General features: G+C 34.0%; 2 protein-coding genes across 3 annotated transcripts in view; one reads left to right on the top strand and one right to left on the bottom strand.

Moving 5' to 3' along the window:
* Positions 1–598: 598 nt before the first annotated feature.
* Positions 599–6,853, top strand: LOC115440588 (androgen-dependent TFPI-regulating protein). Of its 2 annotated transcripts, XM_030164961.2 has the most exons (5): positions 599–619; positions 2,728–2,819; positions 5,322–5,462; positions 5,798–6,018; positions 6,629–6,853. In XM_030164961.2, coding segments are annotated over exons 1-5 (645 nt in total). In that variant the 5' UTR covers positions 599–618; the 3' UTR covers positions 6,819–6,853. The 2 variants fall into 2 exon arrangements, with proteins under 2 accessions (XP_030020821.1, XP_030020818.1); XM_030164958.2 differs by lacking the exon at positions 599–619 and having other exon boundaries at positions 2,465–2,819.
* A 335-nt stretch (positions 6,854–7,188) lies between these two features.
* LOC115440587 (ATP-binding cassette sub-family G member 4) overlaps positions 7,189–24,344 on the bottom strand; it is a 32,347-nt gene continuing 15,191 nt past the window's right edge. Inside the window, exons 2-11 of the mRNA XM_030164957.2 lie at positions 16,986–17,156; positions 14,455–14,591; positions 13,611–13,756; positions 12,960–13,198; positions 12,451–12,698; positions 12,052–12,220; positions 11,423–11,523; positions 9,951–10,106; positions 9,241–9,443; positions 7,189–8,869 (exon numbers count right to left, since the gene is read on the bottom strand). Coding sequence (XP_030020817.1) covers positions 8,728–8,869; positions 9,241–9,443; positions 9,951–10,106; positions 11,423–11,523; positions 12,052–12,220; positions 12,451–12,698; positions 12,960–13,198; positions 13,611–13,756; positions 14,455–14,591; positions 16,986–17,156 — 1,712 coding nt within the window. The 3' untranslated portion in view covers positions 7,189–8,727. The remainder of the gene's footprint in view (positions 8,870–9,240; positions 9,444–9,950; positions 10,107–11,422; positions 11,524–12,051; positions 12,221–12,450; positions 12,699–12,959; positions 13,199–13,610; positions 13,757–14,454; positions 14,592–16,985; positions 17,157–24,344) is intronic.

Raw genomic sequence — 24,344 nt, forward strand, 5'->3', positions numbered from 1 at the left:
AAGTATGAATTGTTGGTAAAGACGTGAACACGTTCCTCTCCCACACCCTCTCTCCCGCTTTATCAATAACAGAGCAGAGCGTAATTGAGCGTACGGAATATTATAAATGGAATTGGTTAATTCGTTCGAGTTTCGACGTACGGGAATGATCGATCAAGGAAGTCCAGTCAAAGAATTAAGACTGGTTGCTTTACATATGGCAACTTTTTTAGAATCTCTAGGGTAGGCAACAGCCCCCTCTTGGCGGCGTCCTTGATCGTAGTTATGAAGTTGTGTAAAGAAACGTGACCAGTAACTACGCACGGGAGCCTTTAATCTGCATAATAATAAACAGAATATAATTATAAAACATCCCTCATACGCCTGCTAATCAATAAGATAGTTATTGACGCAGATGTGTCACGAGAACAAATATCGGTCAATGCATGATATTACGATAAAAGCAAACTGCATTCTATTTTCTCAATTAAAGTTGCTATACTATTACTATTTTACAATATTCCAGAAATAATTTAATATTTTGTTTTTTTTACAGAAATAAAACTATTTATAACCCGATAGAGCAACCGAACCGAATTTTACAACCTTCATAAATTCAAGGAAAATATAACGAAAAACAGTATAAGTATCTACATATTATAAAAAGTAACAGTAAAAGAACTAACAAAAATTGCAGTATGTTTTTGCACTACAACACAATGTGTACATGGATGGTGGGATTTGTTAGAAACCGGGCTTACTTCGGTCACCTTATCTTATTTATTTATATGAATTATGCTCTGGCAACACAATTTAATTATAACTCTAATGATTTATAGTAATTAACACGATAAATGTGAATTGTGGCGAAAGCGGTTCGAGTCAGTTAGAAGCAGATTCTCCAAAGCAGATTGTTATTCGTAAAGTAAATCCTTTCTGAAATACCATAGGAACATGTTTTAACCGGAATAAAACAAACAGAATATGATGATGCTTGAAATGCAGGTCAATATTATTATTATTATAAATATAAACATTCAAAAAATATTTATAATTTAATAGGTTTTGCTCGCAGCTCCGACCGCGTGGAATAGTATTTCGTGGTTAAAAGTCCCGTTATAAATTTCCCGGAGTAGAAAGTAGCCTATGCCTTCCCAGAGTCTCAAACTGTCTCCATACCAAATTTCATCGAAATCCGATGGGTAGATTTTAAGTTTATCGCTTTCAGACAGGTAGACAGATGTGGCGGGAGACTTTAAATATATTTTAAGATCTTTTTAGAAAAAACAATTTCGTCATACATGACTGTTGCAAAAGCTCAAAAGTAATAAATTTTCCCCGTTCTTGCAACATTTTTCCTTGACGTTTCGCTCCTATTGGCTATAGTGTGATGTTATTTATAGCCTATAAGCCTTTCTTGATAAATGGGCTATCCAACACAATTTTTTTTTTTTAATTTCTACCCAGTAACTCCTGAGATTAACACGCTCAAACAACAAACTTCAACTTTATATGATAGTGTAGACTATAGGGTTTAAATATAAATTTATAAAACTCTAAATATTTTTTGCACGACCCTTCGAAATATAATTCAATACAATTTTGTACAGAGCTGAGTCATGTATTATTTTGGATAAGATTGCTTTGTACTTAAGGTTAAAGAAATCACCCAAAGGTTGCACGAATCATATCAAAGTTGTCATACGAATGTGCGATAAAATATACACACTTAATCGAGTGGTGTTCTTATTACCCGAGTGATAATTTGTATCATAAGATCTTGTAAGCGAAACCATATATAACCACGGTTTATAACAATTGCTAAGGCTTATCCACACGAAGTTTTATTCTAGCTAACCACACGGTGAAAATGCAGTGAAATTGCGCAATAAAAGCACATGTAAAATTACGCAAGTAGACTGCAATCTCCATGAATGGTGCAACTTACAAGCAGTTTGAGTAGTGGAAACATAAACATGGGGGAGGCGAACCGGCGAGTGTCCGGGGCTTCGCCTAGTGCCTTGAGGACCTTTTTTACGATCTTACCGACAACCGGTTAAAACCAGGGAACTTATTTTTGTCAATGCCACAAGTTCCATGCATATTGCAAGTTTTATTGAACGCAAAGGTGACTTCATACCCGCATAAAAGTACTTTAAAATTGTAATGTAGATACTATTACATACGTTTAATTATAATAAATAAGTATTATAAATTACAGCTTTTGCTCACGATTCCGTTCACGTAATTTTTTTTTCCGGGATAAAAGTTCCGTTTTATATTTTGCCGAGATAGAAATGTGTTTGTTCCTCAAACAACAAAAAAATTCTTTTATATAGTACGCGCAAACTCTCACGTAGGTACTCACCTACGCGAGTAATAACACGCGAGTTCTGCCAGTTTAAAAAACGTTGTATGAAAGCACACTACGATAATTCTTACATTTTTTTTAATCTTTAGTACAATTGCATTGTAAAACACTAAATAAGTATAATTTACAAGGCAGCCATATTGTTCAGATAACTCTATTGAACTCAGTAATCAATAAATATATGCCAGTAAAACTCACAGTATTAGAGTGGACTTTTTTTGTACTCGTCGTCTTTGGCGCGCATTTATGGTCTAATCGAGTATTTATCTAAAGAAATATGGTGAATAAACACTCAGCTTTCATTAATTTACAGTTATTAGATGTTAGGTTAGGTTTTCATGTGATTGCTTTCTTACATTTGGTAATCCTTGCCATAGTGACTCTATCAATAGACACGACGGTTGATGAAGATGTGAGAGTGCGGGCATACATACATCTGAGATGGAAACTCCTCACGTCTTGGTATAATGTGAGTATATTTGTGTTTGATAGCAAAATATCTGGAGTCATTAAAGAGAGATCCTATAGTGAGAATTCGGTTTTGTCGATAGCGTATCATTTGCGTGCCATTTTCAAGATTTTCACGTTATACTATTGTGAGATTCACTATAAAATAAATCCATTGTGTAAAAAATTCCTTTCCTCTTTCTTTCTATGAGGTTTAGATTACTATAACATTTATAACAATTTTGTCGTTCTACTTATGTAATAATCATCTTAATTTCATCCGTAGTACTCACCTTTAGCAGTCCGTACCGGCGAGTTTGTGGCTAGTATACCTACCATGTACCCCTAATACACAACTAAATAGATTATTATTTTTATTGAGTATGTCCGTGTAGTTATAGTTTTATTTTTATGCTATTCTTTCCATAGTATATTATTATTTTTTAAACCTACTTATTTGTTTCATCTGTGCATCAAGCAAAGGTTAACTGGTAAAGACAGCCTTCATCATTAAGTCCACCTTTATACATTTATGTATAGAAAATGTGTGTAAATAAATATGTGAGTACACACAAAATTTTGGTTATGGCTTCGCTCGCATGAAAGTGTTTCTCGCTACAAAAATCTCTGTGTTACTGTAGCGATTAATAGTGCCAATGTATCAACGCAGGCGCAATCTACATAAAATCTGTTTGAAAATCAAATAATTCCCACGGGAGTAAAGTATATAAGTGAAAAAAATGGTATGATAATGGTAATGGTATGATATTATCAGGACATACCTAGTTTATTTCATCCAAATCCCTACAACGGCTTCTGTGTTAACTTCTTATGAAAATTATTATAGTAACGATAAGATAACAAGATTAGTAAGAAGTTAAGAATCTATATCTATACTATTATTTAAAGCTGAATAGTTTGTTTGTTTGCTTGAACGCGCTTATCTCAGGCGCTACCTATTGGTTAGAACTGAAAAATTATTTCAGTGTTAGATAGCCCAGGCTATATTAATTGATATTAATCGATAATATCACGCTATGACCAAAAGCAGCGGGAGCATTAAAGAAAAATGTTGCAAAAACGGTGAAAATATATTCCTTTTAAGAGTTGCCGTTGCGTGTGCTGCGTAAACTTAAAATTATGCAACAATCATGTAGCACGGAATTAGTCCTCAAAAGTTCTAAAAAATATAATATGAAATCACATAAGTACTTACTCAGCCGCATCTGCCTGTTTGAAGGTAAACTCTACTACTCAAGTGATTTTGATGAAATTTTGCATGAAGGTAGTTTGAGATTCTAGAGGTAATATAGTCAGTAATAAAGGCTTTCTTTTATCCTGCGAAAAATATAACGGGTCTCTTATCCTGAAAAACTCTTTCACGCGGGGGAAGTTGCAAGCAAAAACTAGTGAAATAAGAAATACACACTGAAACAAATGAACTGTATACATATGACGTATCTCCGTCCTAAAGCCCTTCAGTTATGTCAGTCGAAACAATATCCTGGGCCCTTATTCTGTATGATAGTGTAAACGCGTAACGTGTCATGTTATCTTCGAGAAATGTGCGTGGATTGGTATTCTGTAAGCCAAATTTCTATAGTCCTAAACATGATGCGTTGTGTTACGTGCTTGTTACGCACTGTCAAAATAACGTGCGGGATAGAGAATAAGGCCCCTGCAATAGAAAACAATGATAACATCAACGCAAACATTGATATAACTATATGAAGAAATGATTACAAGATTTATATACATACATAGTATCATGCCTCTATCCCATAAGAGTAGGCAGAGACTATGGATTGCCCCTTTGTAATTGCCACTTAAGATTTATTACGAAGTGTATTATGGAGATTGTGAACATAACCGTTAAAGCCTCTTTTCAATGATGCTGTTTAAAGCGCTTCGATTTTGAACAGCACAACAAATATTAAAGTGTAGGTAACAAGCATTCGTTTTGTATCAAAATGTATCAGAACTATCCCACTGCTGGGCACGGGCTTCCGTTAGTACTGAGAGGTATTAGGCTTTAGTTCACACACTCTCAAAATTCCTATAGAGAACTTCTCAGGTATGCAGGGTCCCTCACGATGTTTTCCTTCATCGTTAAAGCAAGTGATAATTAACAAATAATACATAGTACACACATCATTTTAAATAAGTGAGACACGTGTGCCCTTGGTTTTTGAACCTATAGACATTAATCTCGGCAGTCCGTTTCACACCCAACTAGGCTATCACCGCTTTTTTATCGAATTATACGTCATTGTAATTCTTAAGTACAGTGACATTCATTTCATAGCATATTTGTTTAATCTTGGTTTTAATTTCGGGGTTTTTATCATTAGCGGACATGGCAACCCCATCGTAACTTATTACAATGTAAATACATAATTTGATTAAATAGCATAGTCTTAATTTAGATTAATAATAATAATAATAGAAAAAATAAACTGTTAATAAATTACAAATGTTTTTGTTTTATATAGCATACTTTACTTTTGATTAAAACATTTTTCAGTTTCTAACCCTAGCGTACCTGCCTCTCTGTATATACTACGATTGTCAACAAAAAAGAGGGTTCGGCCACGCGCGCCATGTCCAGAAAATACGGGACCTGACTGATCTGATCATGACTGGCATTCTGTTCCCGATTATATTGGTAATTATTTATTTTAAGTCAAAATAATTGTTCAAAGAGCTTACTACTACAGTGCAGCCTTTGACAGCATCTGCAACGTTCCTAACAACTCTCCAAATGGCATGGTTACGTACCAAACCTTTTCGATTTCAATTTTAAAGAAAATATCGCTAGTGGCCTCCTTTACAACCGGCAAGTCGATGATTCACACTCCTTTGGTATTATGTATGTCTTTTGGCCGGTAATATCTACCATAAAACCGGCATACAGTAACACTTCTATAATACACAAATATCTTAAAGACTTTTGTGGATTCTTAATGGAGCATTCAGTTAGAATTGTGTATTTGTTTTCAGTCCGGTTGCATCTTATTTTGGGGGTTGATGAACGTCGATCCCAGTCTGATAGGTCCATCGAGGGTATTTGACTATTTACCCAACTGGTGCCAGCACTCGCTACATTCGGTGCCGACAGCGATGGTGTTTTTGGACTTGCTGCTGACGCCGAGGAGCAGGCCAAAGAGTCTAGTGCCACGGTTCCTTCTCGCGGCTGGTTTTGTTGCTTTCTACAGTCTCATGTACGTTAATTCATATCAATCATAAATCTTAGCGATTTGTTAACTATTCGATGTCATGTTATTCATACACTTGAAGGTTATCTGTGTGATAAACACATACTTAGTCGTAATAAGCTTAGTTAAGTAGTATTTTTTTGTTCGTAACCTAGTTCTGACCAAATATTATAGTATCAATTTAACACCTAACAGATTAGTCCATTGCTATTATTCACTTGTTTTTAATTACCGCAAATAACATTATCTCCTGCCGTGACACAACACATATTTAACGAAAAAAAGAAAAATCAATTATTTCTAAAAAAAGAAAATTGTTGATTCATAACTATAATTTTGCTAGCATTATTCAATTGTCAATTGATGCACGTGAACTGACGTGTGTTTTGCATAGTATATTTTATTAGTTACTATGTTTTGTCCAAAATTTTATGCAGTATTAATGAATTAGCTCGTCATAGCTTTGTCATTAGCATATCCATAAAAAATCTCACTGCGCATTTATAATGTCCTTACCTCTTCTACATAGCCCATTATTTTTTTTTTGTAGTTAAAACCTATTGCCTATAAACATGCGACACTACTGAAATAATTATTAACATGTATCTTGTTCCAGGGTCTACATCAGTCATCAAAATGGTGAAGTCATTTACACCCTCTTTACCAGAATCGGTGACTTTAATACAGTAATATTTATGACAATATCTTATATTTTATATATCAGTTTATTTTTCATACAGTGGAAGATAATAGGCTACGTTTGGGGGCCAGAAGCATTAAAACAAAAGTTCAAGGAGAAATTGTAAAGATTAAGAAATGTATTATAAAGTTCCCAAAATTATTTGACAAACTCATTTTCTGCCGATAACCATACATAAAAGTAATTAAGTTTATCGTTAGTAGAAGGTGAAGCAAACAATTTTATTTTGAATATCTACCAACATTATTTTGTATTTTAGGCTTTTAATTTAGTAATTTAAAGAGGACTGAAAATCGTTGGTCGCTTTATCCAAAATTTTCGGCGAACATTAAATTTTTTAAAAATTTAGGACAGATAATAAAAAGTCAGCCATCACACTCATACGTTCTCGTCTCTTTCAGACTTTATATAATAAAAGAGCCTGAACTCTAAGATATTAGGTTATTATAATAGTAAGAGAATAAATAAAAAAAAAGTACAGGAAAAAAATATATGTCCATTATAAAAATATTTACAAAATATCACCAAATATTTTCACTACCGGCCGATTTCAATAATCGATACCAATCGATAACTTAAAATTAATTCTAATAAATTCAAAATTAGTCGTTTGTGGAAAAGTCAAACCAGCTTTGTTGTGATTGATCCTTTTTTGCTATCGAACTGAAGGTATCGATTAGGACTCAGATCAATATAGTCTCGATTATTGAAATCGATACGTACAGATATGTGAAATATAAAGCACAGGCATTTTAAAAACCGTCTTAGTCAGCAATTTTAAAATACCAAAAACTTACCCTTGATTATCTAAAACTACATACTTAATAAAATAAATAATTAATTGAGCAACTTATAATAAATGACACAATATTTGTGTACGTATTATACTTTCCTACGATATATGTAGGTACAGATTTACATCACTATCATAGACTGTAAACATAACCGATATTCGGATCTTCACCTAATTACTTACTTTTATTATTGACGAATAATTACCAATAATAATGAACTTTGCCGTTATAAAAAATCCATAGTGGATACTATCATACAAAAATGTTTACATATACAAAATTTGTAAACGTTGCTAACAATGTATGTATGTATGTATGTAGGTACAAAACGTGTTTGTTTAATGGAATAGATACCTATATTGTTGAATATTTTGAATTTTTTCATATTTGACACATTTTGTATGCATGAAACTGCTCTTGTAAGGGCTTTAGAAAGAATCCAATATAAGGAAGTAGGTACCTACATTCTTTTACATTATGTCCATTAAAACTACAACTAAGGTATTGTCCAAGTTAGTTTATTTCATTATATAATAAAACTAAATTAACTGGCATTTTAATCCAAATCGGAAGAAAGGCAAGGCGGTATTTTTAATCAGACGCAATGTAATTATTCTAAATGGCAATATTTGGCTAATCTTTATAACATAAATATTTTCTATATTCAATTCTTCTCACAAATTAAAGGAATTAATTCTTATTAACAAAATATTTATTCTATTTGTCGGGCAATTTGATTTAAGAAAGTCTTACGTATTTAGGAAAGCTTCTCATTCAATATACAAATTTTGTACAATTTCTATTACTTTCGAACTAGATTTGGACTATATCACAGTTTTTTTTAATAATTGAGCCCTAGTTTATTCCGCAGACTTAAATATACACGCCTTATGATATTTTGACTCACTTTTTATCACACGTAAAACAAACCACTGCTTAATTTAGGACTCCAATCAAACACCAATAAAATCTTGAAACACCCAAAAATTAAACCCATGAGTAAAACGAAACAAACTAATATCACTTTTCATTTCCGATTGTTAGAATCGCAGGACAATTTTGATATACTATATCCACTCATGTCATAGCCACATAACTAAATAATCTGCACGGCCCATTATAAAATCCGAATTGAGTATGATTGAGTGACTCCTTGTTTGAAACCGCACGGATTGCAGAAACTAGGCTCGTGAAGTAAGTTCCTTGGAGTGTTCGACGGTTTTACCGCACTGCGTTGAGTTTCCACTTGAGCAGGATGAAGGCGGCGACCCTAAGAACGAACACGAAGATGGTGAGCGCGAGCACGTCCCACCAGAACATGTCGGGCGACATCGCAACCATCAGCAGGAACTGCTGTGGGTCTCTGCAGGATAATAATAGTTAGATTAGTTTTTTATAATTATAAAACTACAATTAGAGGGAGGTAGAATTCAAAGTGGTAGTCTCGAAATGTCTTTGTCGTAGGTACTATAATATTATGAGCCTTCACTTTCTTAGTAGAATTTATAAATGAGAAAAGATGTATGTGGTAGGATATCGGATAGCTGAATAATAAAAAATCTGGCGGAAAAGTCGATACGACACTTCTTTTGCGTCAATTACTCTTGAGACTTGAAGTACATAGTATTTAGCTGATATTAATTACTGCTATCCTTCATTCGTTTGAATATTAACATTACGATAGCTAGGCTAGTTACCGAATATACAATACAACATACACACACACAAACGTACCTATAATGGCAATACACTTCCTCGCAGTCCAATTTGGGCCTGTTGAGTCCATAGATTGCGCCAATGAATCCTTCCAGCCCGTACCTCAGGTACGAGACGTACGAGCCCCAGTACAAGTACGAGGGCAAGTCTCGGAGCGTCACTCCGAAGCCGGCGAACATCATCATCGGCACCGACAGTGTGGGCCCCAGGAATGTGCCGTTCTGGAAAAAATGCATTAATGGTAGAGATGTTGGATTGTATTTTTCACCTTTCCCAGAACTAAAAGGGAAATATTACAAAATGGCTTTTGATAATACATGTAAACCTCGCTTAGTAAGCCTAAAGTTGCCTATTGCTGTTGGAAGACAATGCTTACCCCGTGCTGTTTAACTTTAGAAATAGACTAAGCGGTGATACTTAATTAGTCAAGCTTTGTTAAACAAGAGAATTGCCTTCTTCCTTCCACTTGTAGTATTTTAGACCATAATGACGTCGTATAGGTAAATAAGGGATTTTTAACTCTCATTTATATGGTTATAAAGGCTGTCCTTCGATTAGAACCCTTGTAATTGCAAAAGATAGATATGCCCCTTTAAGACGACTAAGACCCCTGATTATACATAGATTATAAAATGTATGGCTTGGTTATTACGGCCAATCTGATGTTAAAAAATCTTGGGGGAACACAAAAAACCTACGATTTAAAATATGTATGATTATGTACTCACAACGACATTGAAGGCGGCACCGATCATGAGCCCGAAGCTCTGCGCTACAAGCACGGTGTACAGTGAGATCGCGAAGAACATGCTGAAACGGGCCACCTCCAGGGGCTGGCTTGACATCGTGTACACGATCACGCTGAATATCGCGCACGATACTATCTGCCGATCAAAAATAAACAATTTTACCAAAGAGTTAAATTACTTAGTTCCGTTTTAGGTTTCAAATAACGTGAAGAATTAGATGTCGCGCAGACGCCCTTTTTTGTTAAGAAGCACTACACTTCAGTCACTGTCAATTGAATAGTAGTGTTTTTCGGCACTTACCGAGTCTACAGCACTTAGTGATTAGCCACTTGTCTAACGATATTTATACTGATTAATCAAAATAGGAATAAAAAAACACCCCAAAACAATTTTACCGTGGGGATCAGAAAGAATTATAACAATATAATAAATCAGCCCTGTATTATATACTATCCCACTGCAGGACTCGGGCTTTCTCTACTACTGAGAGGGTTTAGGCCTTAGTTCACCACGCTGGCGTACTGCGAGTGGACATACTTTCAAAATTCTTATGGAGAACTTCTCAGGTAAACGGATTTCCTCACGATCTTTTCCTTCACCGTTAAAGCAAGTGACAATTCTCAAATACACACTCAACTAAAAGACCGATTTTAGAAAATAATCATAACTCATTTTAAAAACTAGTTGTATATTGAACATATATACATACATACATACGCCATTCGAATACTAGGTACAGCTAAGCATATCATATTGTATTATATAGATACTTACTATGGAAATTGTTAGGTTATCAATAGTTATAAAATGCTGTCATTGAAATAAAAATGTATCGAGGTCAACACGACAACTTATTTTAAAATGAAACCATTAGTCTCCAATCTTTATCGCCTCCGCTAGCTTTTAAGAGAAATGTGCGATGAATACAAAATTTTAAAAATATATTTTAGTTTTTATCACGCAGTGAATTTTTTTTTTTTTTTTTGTTATACCTACACTGAAAAGTGCCTATTAAAAAAGTAGATAAATCTGTCATAAAGACTTTTAAAACAACTAAGTTCTTTTTACTTAAAGGTGTGCGAGTAAAAAAAATTATAACATTTTAGTAAAAAGGTGTTTTCCGACTATCACTAATGATTTCAGAAGCACTATCGTTATTATTAACAAACAAATAGATTATTTGGCTCCGCCGGGTGAAAAAAGTTTTTCTAACATACAAAATATTTTCCTGGGCTAAAAGTAGCCTATAGCTCTCAGGATTATTATTTCTTATAGCTGCGTATTAGTGAACAAATTTTGAAAATCGATTCAGTATTTTCAGGAATTAGCTCCTACAAACTATTCCTCTTTATAATATTAGTATAGATATTTATATGCTTTTAGGCATTACCATTTCATCAATTTCTAATGTAGGTTTATGACACTTATATCAGAATTGTTATCAAACTTACCGATATTGGCAAATCCACGACGGTTATTGATATGTAATAGGAGCCGAGTGAGTACCATCTGTTGAAATGTTCCTTCGATAATATTGACATTTCTGCTGGAACTGTAAAGTTAAACAATTGCGTTGAATAACCATTATCAGGTATATTACACATTCCCTTAGTATTTCGATGGAATATCTACGAGTCATAGGGAAAGGAATAGAGCAATGGTAGCAGCCAAGACATCTTTCTTAAATCGTTAATACACATCAAGCATTTATCTCCGAAGGGGTACGCAGAGGCGCAACCAGGGCACCCACTTTTCGTGAAGTATGTTCCGTCCCATTATGTGTTAGGGGGCGAGCCTATCGCCATATGGTACACAAATTCCGTCCTACGGGCTAATACTAAGTAGAAAACCCAAAGATCACTTTGCCCGACCCGGGATTCGAAACAAGGGCTTCAGGTTAACCCTAATACAAAACAAAAATATGTATGGGAATGACATATCAAGCAATACACTTAACAATATTTCTTAGAAAATAATGATGGAATATTATTGAATGTCAACTGACGAGAAATGTATATCGCTTGTCAATCAGCACAATTATACCGGCCTGCTATTTACTAGGCTTCAGTTCTATACGTACAAGTAAGAATAGTAAGCATCATCGGCGACATCATGTGGTGCATCAGAATGGCGAAGAGCAGATTATAGTTCTCGAGGACGCGGGACGAGTCGTTGCCGGCGTTGATGAACAAACTGCCCAGCATGATGCCCACCACCACGTTCACGATCAGACGAAGATGTGTCATAGTCTGTAAGAAAAAACAATGAAGCTGATTATAAATAAATATAGTACGTATAGAAGTTAGGACGTTACAGTAAGATGGAGTTCTATTGAACTATTTATTATACTGATTCAACGAGTGATTTGTTTCCGAAGTGCTAAGTAGAAATATATCGCTTATGAATTATCTTAGAATCAAAGTCATCTGACTCTACGGCATTACGCATAAAATGCCTCACAATAAAAAAAAACACTTACGGCATCTCTTTTAGCCTTCAAGAAGCCTCGTTTCATGAGTACAGATAGTTGGTTAGACTGCGGCGTTTCCTCAGTCCCGGAGCCAGTATCCTGCTCTCTTAGAACGCTAAGAGGATTCTGTTTCCTCAGAGCCTCCATGGAGGGGATGTCAGTCTCGTCGAAATAATCAAGCACGCGACCGTTTTCCGCCTTCGTTGTTAACAGTTTGATTTTGTCTTCTCCGTATTCACCGCACGCGAGTTCAATTACTGTGAACAACAATGATGCTTATAGCGCTGACCAGCGTAAAATATAGACGGGTAACAAGTTTTACTATAATCAAATAATAATTATTATTCATCACTAAATATTTAGTGTTCGTCACTATTTAAATACAAATTGTATAAAAGATAGGAAATGTTATTTTAGTTTTCGAAATTGGGCATGCATCGTGAAGTGCTTTGTAAATTTGAGTCACATTCTTAGAATTAATAAAAACATAGGTATATGGTAACAACTATTAAACTTACTGTAATCAGCCGGGTTGTGGTACATCGGGCAGGGAACACCGGCTTGGTCTAAATATGGCACTAAATTCTTTGTGGTTCCTTGGTAGAGACACTGTCCTGCTGCCAGGATGTATACGTGGTCGAACAGGGCAAACAAAGAGGCCGAAGGTTGATGCACTGTGCACACAATCGTGCGCCCTTGATGAGCTAAACTTTGGCACAGCTGGACCACTTGGCTGCATGAGGAACTGTCTAGACCTCTGTGGAAGGGAAAATAAATGTAGAACTACGAACACAGGATTATCAGCTTCAAGGGTATTCTTTTCATGGGTATTTTAATGACTTTCATTAGTAATTATTAATATCTTTAAATAAAAAAAGGATATTATTCTGCAATTAAATTTAATTATCTCTATCAATCAAAATAATATGACACATTTCCTTGCCACAAAGTAGGTATGATAATTATAAAACATATCCTTATAACTAAAGTCCTTTTATAAATAACTTTATTTATTAAAAGTTAAAACCCATATTGGATCCAAATTTTTAAAGAGCCATTTGATTCGGTCAACAAGATGATAGCGATATGAGGATTATTATATTTTTATTTTTAGATCAGATTGTTTAGTTTTTTTACCTTTAAAAAGATTTTAAAACCCATTCACTTACGTGGTAGGTTCATCAAGGAACATAATTAACGGATTGTTTATGAGTTCCAGAGCTATTGAGAGCCTCTTTCTTTGTCCGCCTGAGAGCTGCCCAGCGCGCGTGTTCATGTGCTCGTACAAGCCCAGATTTGTGAGGATGTCTTCAATCTAAAATAAAAAGCGGAATAACATTTATAAACTTGTTCCCGCGAGCATTGATCTTAGCAAGAAGTTGTTTAATTTCCGTGATGACACTTATGTTTTCTTGATATAGTCTTTATTCTGTCGCCGTATTATAACATTTGTATTTCGTTCATATCTCACGATAAACAATAAACATTGTTTTGAGTTAAATTGTTTTTTTCATCGGTTATAGCGATATCGTGACACAAATATCTAAACTGCCAGCAAGTAGCTACTTCGCTGTATACATTTACAGTAAGACATAAAAGGATCACATTAGCAATGTTTAGTAAATAATGCGTACACTTGTACATAAACCGGCTTTCCCAGTAACATAGTTTTGCATCCGTTCAAGCGGATCGTAATTATATGCGTAACAAGGTTACCTACACGTCTGAAATCTACTTAGTTAATAAAATAAGACTTAATAACGTCATATATTTTTTGTCATTCTGATTTTTATATAACCCTGGTAAGGCCAAGTGAGTATGTAATACTGAGGCTTCTGCTTTATACAATAAAGTATATTGTTCTGTTTCACGCAACAACGGATCAACCGACGTGTTTTTTCTAGAGTTGAATTACGTCCGAGGAAGGATTTTATATCTAATCCTGTAGGAACTTAATCGTGGCCCCTCGTTGCGCACGCAGAACTGGAAAAATGAGTAAACTGTGTTGCTTACCACTTCACCCTTTTCGTATTTGTCTAGTTTCGTGGACAGTTTGAGTTGAGCGGCCAGCGCCATGTTCTCTGACACAGTGAGGAGTCCTTGCAGACGGTCGTCTTGTTGAATGTAGCATGACATCTTCTTGAACCTTTCTGGAAATAATAAAACGTTTTACACATAATATATCTCTAATTTAGAGATGCCTTTACTACTTCAATTATTAAAATTATCACGCGTAGTCCTGATTTAACCGTATTCAAATTTACATCATATTGTAGATGTATTAGATACAAATTTGAATACTGTAGGTCACAGCTATCGAATCCTAGGATGGGAACAAAAATATTTTGACCTTAAAAATACACATGTAAGCGATACAGGGAATCCAAAACCTCCCATTTCGCACGTATTTGAGCCACTAATCATATCCGCGCCCTCCCATTTCTCGGTCGGGCGCGGCTCATTACCCGTGACACCACGAAGGTTGAATTATGGTGAGAACAGAAATCATTTTATTTTCCGTAATAAAAATTAAACTACGATGCTGCTGAGTGATGCGGCTTCATTATGGAGTAAGCTATAAGGGTATTCAGTTAATTTAAGACACAAACGCTACCGTAGTCAGCTTGTAAAGTGATATAAGTAGTGTTGGACCCAATTCTCAGGTTTGTCAATCATATTTTAGCCGACATTTTCTCATAACTTTATAAAGGAAATCTATTAAGTATATTCGTGTCCGTACAATCATTTAGTTGTCTCTGTGAATTTAACTATACTGTCCCCAAAACAATTGTTAGCTAGCTACATAATATCACACTCTTTTATAATTACTGACCTAATTTATCGTGTTTTTGTAGAGCAGTAGTCACACAGCTCGTAAATAATATTAGTCATCTCTACAAGTTACACCTTTCAAGTAAAACCCATATAAGTACATTTTAATGAGAGCTGGTGACTTGTAAGGTCAGGGTTAAGGCATAAATCCCGGCGTACCGGCGTCCTAGGCCGAACTGAGCAATGCTTGTACAGATGGATTATCTGTCATGTTTATTATATAGTGTAAAATAGAAATACTGGGTCATTTTAACATTGTGTTAATAAATGAAACCACATAGTCGTTTTTACCTCTGCTACATTGTGCCAAAGGTCATCCACGAATAACGAATATTTTTCCAAAAATGTCGGTGTTCTGTTTTAATTATTCTATAGTTTGGTGCAGTTATGGCGTGTGCGTGATAATATTTCTCACTGAAGGTGTATTAACGCCGCCGCGATAAATTCTCTTGTAATAATAGTGGCATAAGGGCGTGTAAAGTTTAATTATTTTTTATTGATATTTATTTTGTTGTGTTTTTTTTTCAAGTAAATAAATGTTTGGCTTTAACTTAGTAAAGGAATGTCAAAATGAAAATGAAAATATTTAGTTTACTACTTTGTTATTTTTTAGGTACTGCTTAAATGCGATAGAACGGATAAATATTTATATGAATATGAAATATTGAATTTTTGATTAAAACAAATTAAGAAACGTATCACAAAAATATTAGTTAAAGACTACGTAAAATATCTGCCATCTACTCCTGTGTTGGGCCTTGGGCCATACTATGATTGATATCTAAGCTCATTAACGCAATGAAGGTGTGTTTTCAAATTTATATAATATTCAATTACATACTATAATGAGTAAATGCATCATGTGCCTTTTTCCATCGATATTTGACCTGTATGTGTTTATCATGTTAAATCCGGGATTATGTTTATTTATTGTTGATAACGATGTGTATCTAATCGCTTGTTTTTGTATTAACCTACGGATTAAGTGTTGCTAATCAAAATGAATGACGTTTTACAAAAAACATCTTAGATGAAAATATATTATTAAAAAAATTATGAGAATGTTATTTAATACATTAATGGGAACTACATATTTTATTTTTCAAAATTCATTATATTTAAGACGACATGCACAAAAACACGTTTGCCTATTTTTTAGTTTTCACGAACTGTTTACGATTCTCGATAACTCTATAGAAACAATTATGAGTCTTACACGTTCTTAATCCGGAACTTTGAATTTAATTGTCATCTTGGCGTTCGAATTAAGTAATAATAGTAGTTTTTTGTTATATAAATATTTAATTGACATTTATTGCCGTTGTTAATATCGGCTATAAATCCATACTTATAAATGCGGAAGTAACTCTATCAATCTGTTAATCCTTTCACGGCTGTGCCACTAAACCGGTTCCGATAAAATTTGGTAAGAGATAGTTTGAGACCTTGGGTAAGACATAGGCTAATTCGTATCCCGGGAAAATATATAGCGGGACCTAAATTTCGGAAAAACTATTTCACGCGAGCAGAGCCTCAAGCAAGAGCTAATAAGTAGTTAAACTAATAAGTAATTATTGTGTTTTCTTGTTGACGAAAAAAATACCTATTCATTTAGAAAATCTGGTTCTTACTTTTAATAGCTGAGGTCACGTCATTTTTAACGACTTCAAAACAAAGAAGTTTATCAACTCATCGCATGTTCTAAGACTTACTCATAATCCGTCCTCTTCCATTGATGAAGACAGCTCCGCCGACGCCCGTGACCCGGTACCCTGACAGGACGTCCAGGAGGGTTGACTTCCCCGCGCCTGATGGGCCCATGATGGCCACCAACTGCTTCGGTCGAAGCCGCCCGTTAACCCCATGGAGGATTTGTTTGCTACCTGCAAAGAGAGAAGACAGTTATAAGTATTGTTTTTATTTGTAGCTGAGATTTGTAGTTTATATTTGAAAATTGGAACAATAGAACTATTATAATATATATAGAATAACAAAATTATTTCTATACGGTAAAACCCGAGAGCATTAATTAGGTTTTAGGCGGTAATTATAAGACGGAAAAAAATCTATATCCTGTGCAAGTCCAGTTACTTAACACTTAATTTTTTTCCTCATTGCTGTTCCTCAATGGGGGAAAAAATTAAACCTGTTATTCTAAGTTAAACCTATGAAACGATATAAAAAACATATGCACAGGTGCAATTATCGCGTTGTGGATACGAGTTTCACGTTACTAAGTATCATATTAAAAATACTTTATTATATTATTAACTAGATGACCCGGTGAACTTCGTATCACCTACATACATTTATTATTATTATTCATCGTGGAACGCAATTTTGCCATACCAATACGTATGTTATCATTATCTGTCTCCCGTTAGTCAACAGTACGGCTTGCACGTGAAGAAGCTCGTCGCACATTTGATAAACTTCGACGATCTAAGTCATCTTCTCCGTGGCATTTTGCGACAATAACATTAAATAAAGTTCTCACGCACTGACAAATTGATGATAGATTTTAATAATAGTCTTGAAATTTATTTATTTATTTTCTATTTTTAAGAACCCACTGACACTTTTACACTTTATTTATTTCTGAAATGTTTTGTATTTGAACAAAATAAACCAAAGAAATCGGACCTCATAGTACAACTATGAAACAGACAAATTTCTGAACGCACCTATATATATGTGACAGCCAGGCCAATTCTTTATTTCTAAAAAAGACAAAAAGACATCGAATGTTTCATGGCTAGGAACATTTTGTATTGAAAACTTATATTGTTGTTTTTAGTATTTTCCGTTATTTATTATTTATGTTCGTCACCGTTTAATCCATCCCTGGACTTCCACAATTAATTCAAAACCAAAATTAGCCAAATTGGTTCAGCCGTTCTCGAGTTTTAGCGAGACTAACGAACAGCAATTGATTTTTATATATATAGATAATGCTTCATTCTAATGACAAAGTAATTTTAAGCTTTTTAATAATCTAAACATAGTTATGCCTTCTATAGTTTGAGAAGGTTGGCTTGAATTTTCTGGACAAATAATTTACTAACACAGCAAGCTCTCGTGTCGAATCAGTAGGTGATAAAAATACCGTTTTTTGTAATAAGGTTGTGAATTCTCTCCTTATAACTCAGCTACTGTCGTAGAGAAATTAACTTTAAAGCACTTCGTCGCAAAAACTTAATAAAATAAAAAAAAAACACTCTTGTCCTAAATAACTATGGAGGTAGGTAGATACCTACACATAATCTTAGCATGTATTTATATTTACAGATCCATTGATACAAGTACATGGTCGCCAATTATAGCAAGCTTGACACATTTGATAGACATTCTTCCGCAGTTCACAGCGAGATAACCTCTATTGACGTCAGTGATTGACATAGGTATGCACTTGAGACAGTAGCTTGCGCTCGCGATAATTAATGTTAGAAAGTTGAAGATTAAAATCTATTTGTGTATTTGCAAGTTTCGATATAATGCTATAATTCCAGGCAATGGCGAAGGATAAAATTTTCCAAAAGGGAACCCGACGCAACTTATAAGTACTAATAATATGCTTAAATTGTTGATTAGATTTAATATAAATTACGAAACGGATGCCGGCAGAACACGGATGATATGGACCCCTCGCCACTAGTTCCAGTCATTGCTAAAATCAAAGATCGAAAGAACTCGCTTGCCATGAGATGGACTGCGAGCTCGTCTGCTCATTCAGGCAATGTGAATGTAGTCTTTTATAGAATCTGAGTGAAAGATAATAGATCTAAGGTTTGTTATTGGTACAAAGGTGTTTTTGCAGCATATATCCTCATATTTCCCGCTAGCTTGGATAGCAGGAGTCAAAACAGTTGTACAAACCTACATGAATAATATTTCCCATTTTCTTAACAGACAATAAATAGACGCCCAATCAATAGGGGACCGGCCTGTGTTTGATTTTGTACATTATTCTATATGTAGTGGTTAATAATACGAAAAAGAAACCCTCCCGCGAAAACTGCATTAAAATTGGTTAAAAAATGAGCCAGTAATTCATATCTCAAATATTACTATGTGCCGAAGTGGACGCGAAGTGGGGATATCGCTTCATCTCTTTCTTTCGCACACATCGTAATGCCCGATGACGTCACACGTGGGTATTGCGCCTCTTTTCTGTTTCTTGTTACTTACCCCTTCTACCGAAATTAAAAGACTTATAACTTATTGATTTTTTACCGGATTTAAATAATTATTTCTGTGTTCTAATTTATATAACGTAAATATTTCATAATAATAAAGAACAAAAATGAGTCCGGTCCCCTATTGTTGCCCAATCTATTCATTCATGTATTTTTATTTCGCACCCTTACATATAATGAAGATATTTCACACCAGATATTAAAGTCAATAAATAAAACTTTACAAGTTGCTAAAAAGGCATTCTTACTATACATTACAACCTTCACGTGTAGTAACGCGGTAAAAAATTACACTAACTGGTAAACATTACAAATGAATGACGTATTTGACATGTTATTAAATTACTGTAGGCGATAATATTTTTTTATTGTTATTATTGGTATTGATTGCGCAAAGGTTAAGGCTTTGTTTATAGTAACGGCAGCGTAGAGCGTATATAAACTAGTTTAGACTTTGGACTTTACTCCTGTCATATTTTAATATGTTATAGGTCGATTGCTTATGCGCGCAATAAAATAACTCTGTACTACATGAAGTTATCATTCTATTAAACTTATGTACTGTTAATAACTCATGGATAGTTTAAGATATTATATAAATGTCGACAGATAATACTGCTTTATGAAAATCCTTAAGTTATTACAAAAGTACGCAGTCAATAATTACTAATACGGCTCGATTTTATTTTTTTGTAATCAGGCCCTTAATATACTTACTTCTTTCCACAATCTAAAAATTAAAAATAATGATAGACATCTTCGATTAAAAAAAAATAGTTAAATGCGTTATTACTTAAATTGTTCTGTGACGATGTTATATGCTGAGGTCTGCAGATACCAATATGACATAACACTCATTACACAAATACTATCACACGGCTTAAACATAACTTAAAGCTGACTTAACCTGCCACTATGTGAGGCTATCAAAAATTATATCTTTATATTTTATTATAAAAATTAAATATTATGTACTTATTAATAATATAAATTTTATTATTCCCATTAATAAAAATCTTTACAAATGCTTACCTACACACTAGTAATAAGGTTTCAGCAAACACCTGCGTTTAATAATTGTGTAGGTAATCGATGTCGAAAGCACAACTCGGCTAAATTACTTCTCGAGTTCGAAGAAAACTCAGGCAAATGGCCCTAATGCTGATACTCCTCTTCCACGAAGACATTAACATAGCAATTATTTAACGTATCAAATCAAGGTTCATTAGGTTTGCACAATTACGACACCAAGGGAATTCTTTTTATTTATTTATTACACCCAAAACAAGTTATAATCGGGTACAAATTATATAAAAAAATTACTTACATTTTTTTTTACATAATTATAACCCAAAACTTGTGCCGCTTATTCAACTGAATGACGAAATGATTCTTGTAATATGCGCAATACAAGAACAGTTTTTTTTTTTCAAATATGAATGCGAAGTGTGCATGGCGTTCGTAGAATGGTAAGCCCATTATCATAATGTGAGCTACAACTATGTATTTTTCAAAGTTCTTGGTGGTGATACTACTTATGATGACTGTCTTACTACGATCAGCTAGCTAATCTCGTCAGAGAGATCAATCTCCAAAAAATAAAATTTAACTCCTAAGAGAACAGACGAACTAACTTCAGCACCTTTAATTCACGGTCACAAATCCTTGTCTTCAAACATAGATGTTCACATTTGTATGTAAATGATTACTCCATCCACAGCAGTTATTCAATATGCACACAGTTCGCGTAATAACGTACTGTTCCGGGAGATCTAAACGGCTTTGTTATTGTTGACATTGGTCAGGTGACGCATATTTCCTTGTCTACACCGGTGTCTTATGCACTAACCTATTGAATACACACTGCATCGACTTAAGAGGGGGGTGAGGTCGCCCGGAGGGGCAATGCAATAAAATTCTACGATGATACATATAATAAGCAAGGAAAACCAAGCTTATATAATTTGAATACCTATTTAAATATTTCCAAGCAAATTAAAACGCAGATAAAGCACACAAATTGTCAACTATACAAATAATTATTTATTAACATGCTTATTTAATATCATTGCCTAAAAGAACGTTTTTGAAATTATTTATCACTTATAATATTATGGTACGTTCTCACAATATTAAGTACAACATAACATTATTCCGAAATTTGCAATGGTTTAGTGGCATTATTTTCTTTAAATTTAAAAATTAAATACAAACCTCAACTCTTGAGCTTCAATCCTTTGATATTTGCCATATATCCGGGCGGTCTAACTCTGAGTCGTAAGACCACTGGCTAGTGACTCTAACCTAAACATTTAATTGTCTGCTAAGCGTTAGGAAAGGCCAGTAAAAGAAAATATAGAAATGCAGTAATAAGATAAGCCACACGTTTTTTATCCACAATTATTTTTGTCGCTAATGGTTGCGGCTCGCACCTATCGGCTCATGGGGCAGCAAATCCATTACAAACAACTTCGAGGATACATGCGCCAGGTATTAAAGTTATGTCAGACTTTCGCTTTGTTTTCGTTTTTCCAAGCATCAATACGACCCACATTCGGCGAAGTGATACGCAAACGACGTCACGAGGTCAACGACACTGCAACATCGAATAAAATGTCGCTTTGTTAGCGTCCGCGACTGTTTTGGTAATTCGTGTCACGTAAAGCATACTTCATACGTTCTTTGTTTTAATTATAAACATGTGCTTTTGCAAGGTCTTTCTTGAGCACAAGGAGATTAAAATACACGTCTAATGGTGTAAAAAAAATAGAAGATCGTGGGGATGATTTAAGTATGAGGAAGCAAAGCGTTACTTTAATAAAATATTTTTTTGGTATCTGCTGCTATAGCTCTAGGTCCGTTTTCTGTAATCGATTTTTGAAATCATACTTAGACTTCGATTATACTTATTACGGACTGCATATGGGTGATTTGGACTACAGTAAAATTTTGACGGCTGGATTGTGTGCCTGGTCTATTCTAGCCCTAGATCTTGGTTGGGTGACGACTGTCAATTGCCTAAATTTTGTTTTCTATGTGAGTAATCGCTTTCGTTCCGGTGTCCAATATACAAACCTAGTTGATGCTTTAGGTATTTTGTTTTATGTTAAAGTTTGTGAAGGTTGTTTTTTGTTAGATCTAAGATATTTCATAAACTCATACAAAAACATTTAAAACGCTATATGAATTTGAATGTTATGTAAATTATTATAAAGGTAGAGCATGAAGTAGCACGCGGCATCGCCGTGGGCTAAGGCTTATTTATTATAAATATTAAATAATATAATTATCATGGATAGTTAATTCACTCACGCTGTAGTCTTTACCTTTTTAAATGAACATCAACAACAACTAGGTTTGCTCAAATACTTTGAATATAAAAAATATTCCCACATTAATTACATGATCTAACAGATAATAATTATAATGTTATTCAAGTAAGATTATAATAGTAGGTAATACAATTTACCATGAGTAATTCGCGTGTGTATACAATACAAAGGTAATATAAGTGGCATTATTTTTATTGTCATAAATAAATGTCTGATGTTATTAGGTCTATAGTTACATTGATTTTTATAATACTTTTAATTGGCGAAGATTGCAGGAGAAAAACTTAATTACGAAATAATAAAAGTTGGTTGTTAATACCTATTGATTCTGTAAATTATAGACTACTAGTTTATTAGTTATAGAGTAGCCCATTCCTGAGATAAAACATTAGTATCATAAGTTTTCGAAGAAGTATTCTAATTTATCATAAACAAACAGAAATACAAACAATCTAATATTTTCCATTTATAATACTAGTTAAGAAAAACAGAGAGCTGTACCCAAGACTGACATGTCATCAGGTCTAGTATAACAAATCAAAACTCCACTTTTACATAAAAAGGTTGATACCCCGACCTAAAATAAGAACCGGGATCCCTCATTTCATACACTTGCCTATCACTAAAAACTGGGTCGTTGAACTGTTTATAAACAGATGAAATTATGTCAGAACAAAATTATTAGGGAAAATGGATCATGTCATTGGCGAGATAAGGAAATTCAATTAAAATTCGGTGACTATTGACTATTGACTTACGATAGTGACAGTGGACGATTGATAAGAATATGGGTCGAACACATGTCGCAAGCAGACCGCCCTTGTCATAGTCAACGTGGTAAAAAATAACAAACGCTTTATAGTTTTTTAGGTCAAGATCCGAGAAATAATGACTTCTTTACACCAGAACTTGCTGCCGTACTTTTTAAAAGTATTTTAAGGGAAAGGTGTGAACAATTGTGTTCTGTTTTAGCCATTATTATTACAGCTATTGAAACCTTTTTTGATTATTATTTATTTTATAAACCAACATTTATATAATAACCTCAAATGAAGATTAACCACGTTTATGGTAAAAAAATGGTAGGTATTATATTTGCATAGTAACACTGACTTTAATTTCACTACTTACAAAAATGGTGTTGAAACGTCTTACAGATTAAACCACGGAAATTTAAAAACTAAATGTAAAGTAACCTTGTCAAATCGTAAACGAAAATTAACTAAAACCGGTACCATAAATTTACAGACATTAAAATCTGGCGAAATAAAACATAATAGTAATCGGTAAAGTAGTAATAGTCTACATGACATTTTTTTATCAAAACACCAAACCGAAACTTACAGCAAAATTTCTTAACTTTATGACAACGTATATAATTTAAAAAAATAATTAATTAAAATGAATCAGCTTTAAGATTAAAACAACAGTAGAACCAACCAGGCATATACACGTTGTGGGTTGATCGCGGCTTCCTGTTGTCGTTGGATAAGCGATTGCAATTTTCAATCACCGGCCATAGTTTTGCATTGCGATATATTGT

The sequence above is a fragment of the Manduca sexta genome, chromosome 24, assembly GCF_014839805.1.
Source record: "Manduca sexta isolate Smith_Timp_Sample1 chromosome 24, JHU_Msex_v1.0, whole genome shotgun sequence".
NCBI classification, from domain to species: Eukaryota; Metazoa; Arthropoda; class Insecta; order Lepidoptera; family Sphingidae; genus Manduca; species Manduca sexta.

Excerpts from the sequence above, each read along its gene's own strand:
- LOC115440588 (XM_030164958.2), top strand. The coding sequence starts at position 2,628 with ATGGTGAATAAACACTCAGCTTTCATTAATTTACAGTTATTAGATGTT. Across the intron at positions 2,820-5,321 it reads TCCTCACGTCTTGGTATAAT|TTTCTAACCCTAGCGTACCT; the intron begins GTGAGTATATTT and ends AACATTTTTCAG. Across the intron at positions 6,019-6,628 it reads GTTGCTTTCTACAGTCTCAT|GGTCTACATCAGTCATCAAA; the intron begins GTACGTTAATTC and ends ATCTTGTTCCAG.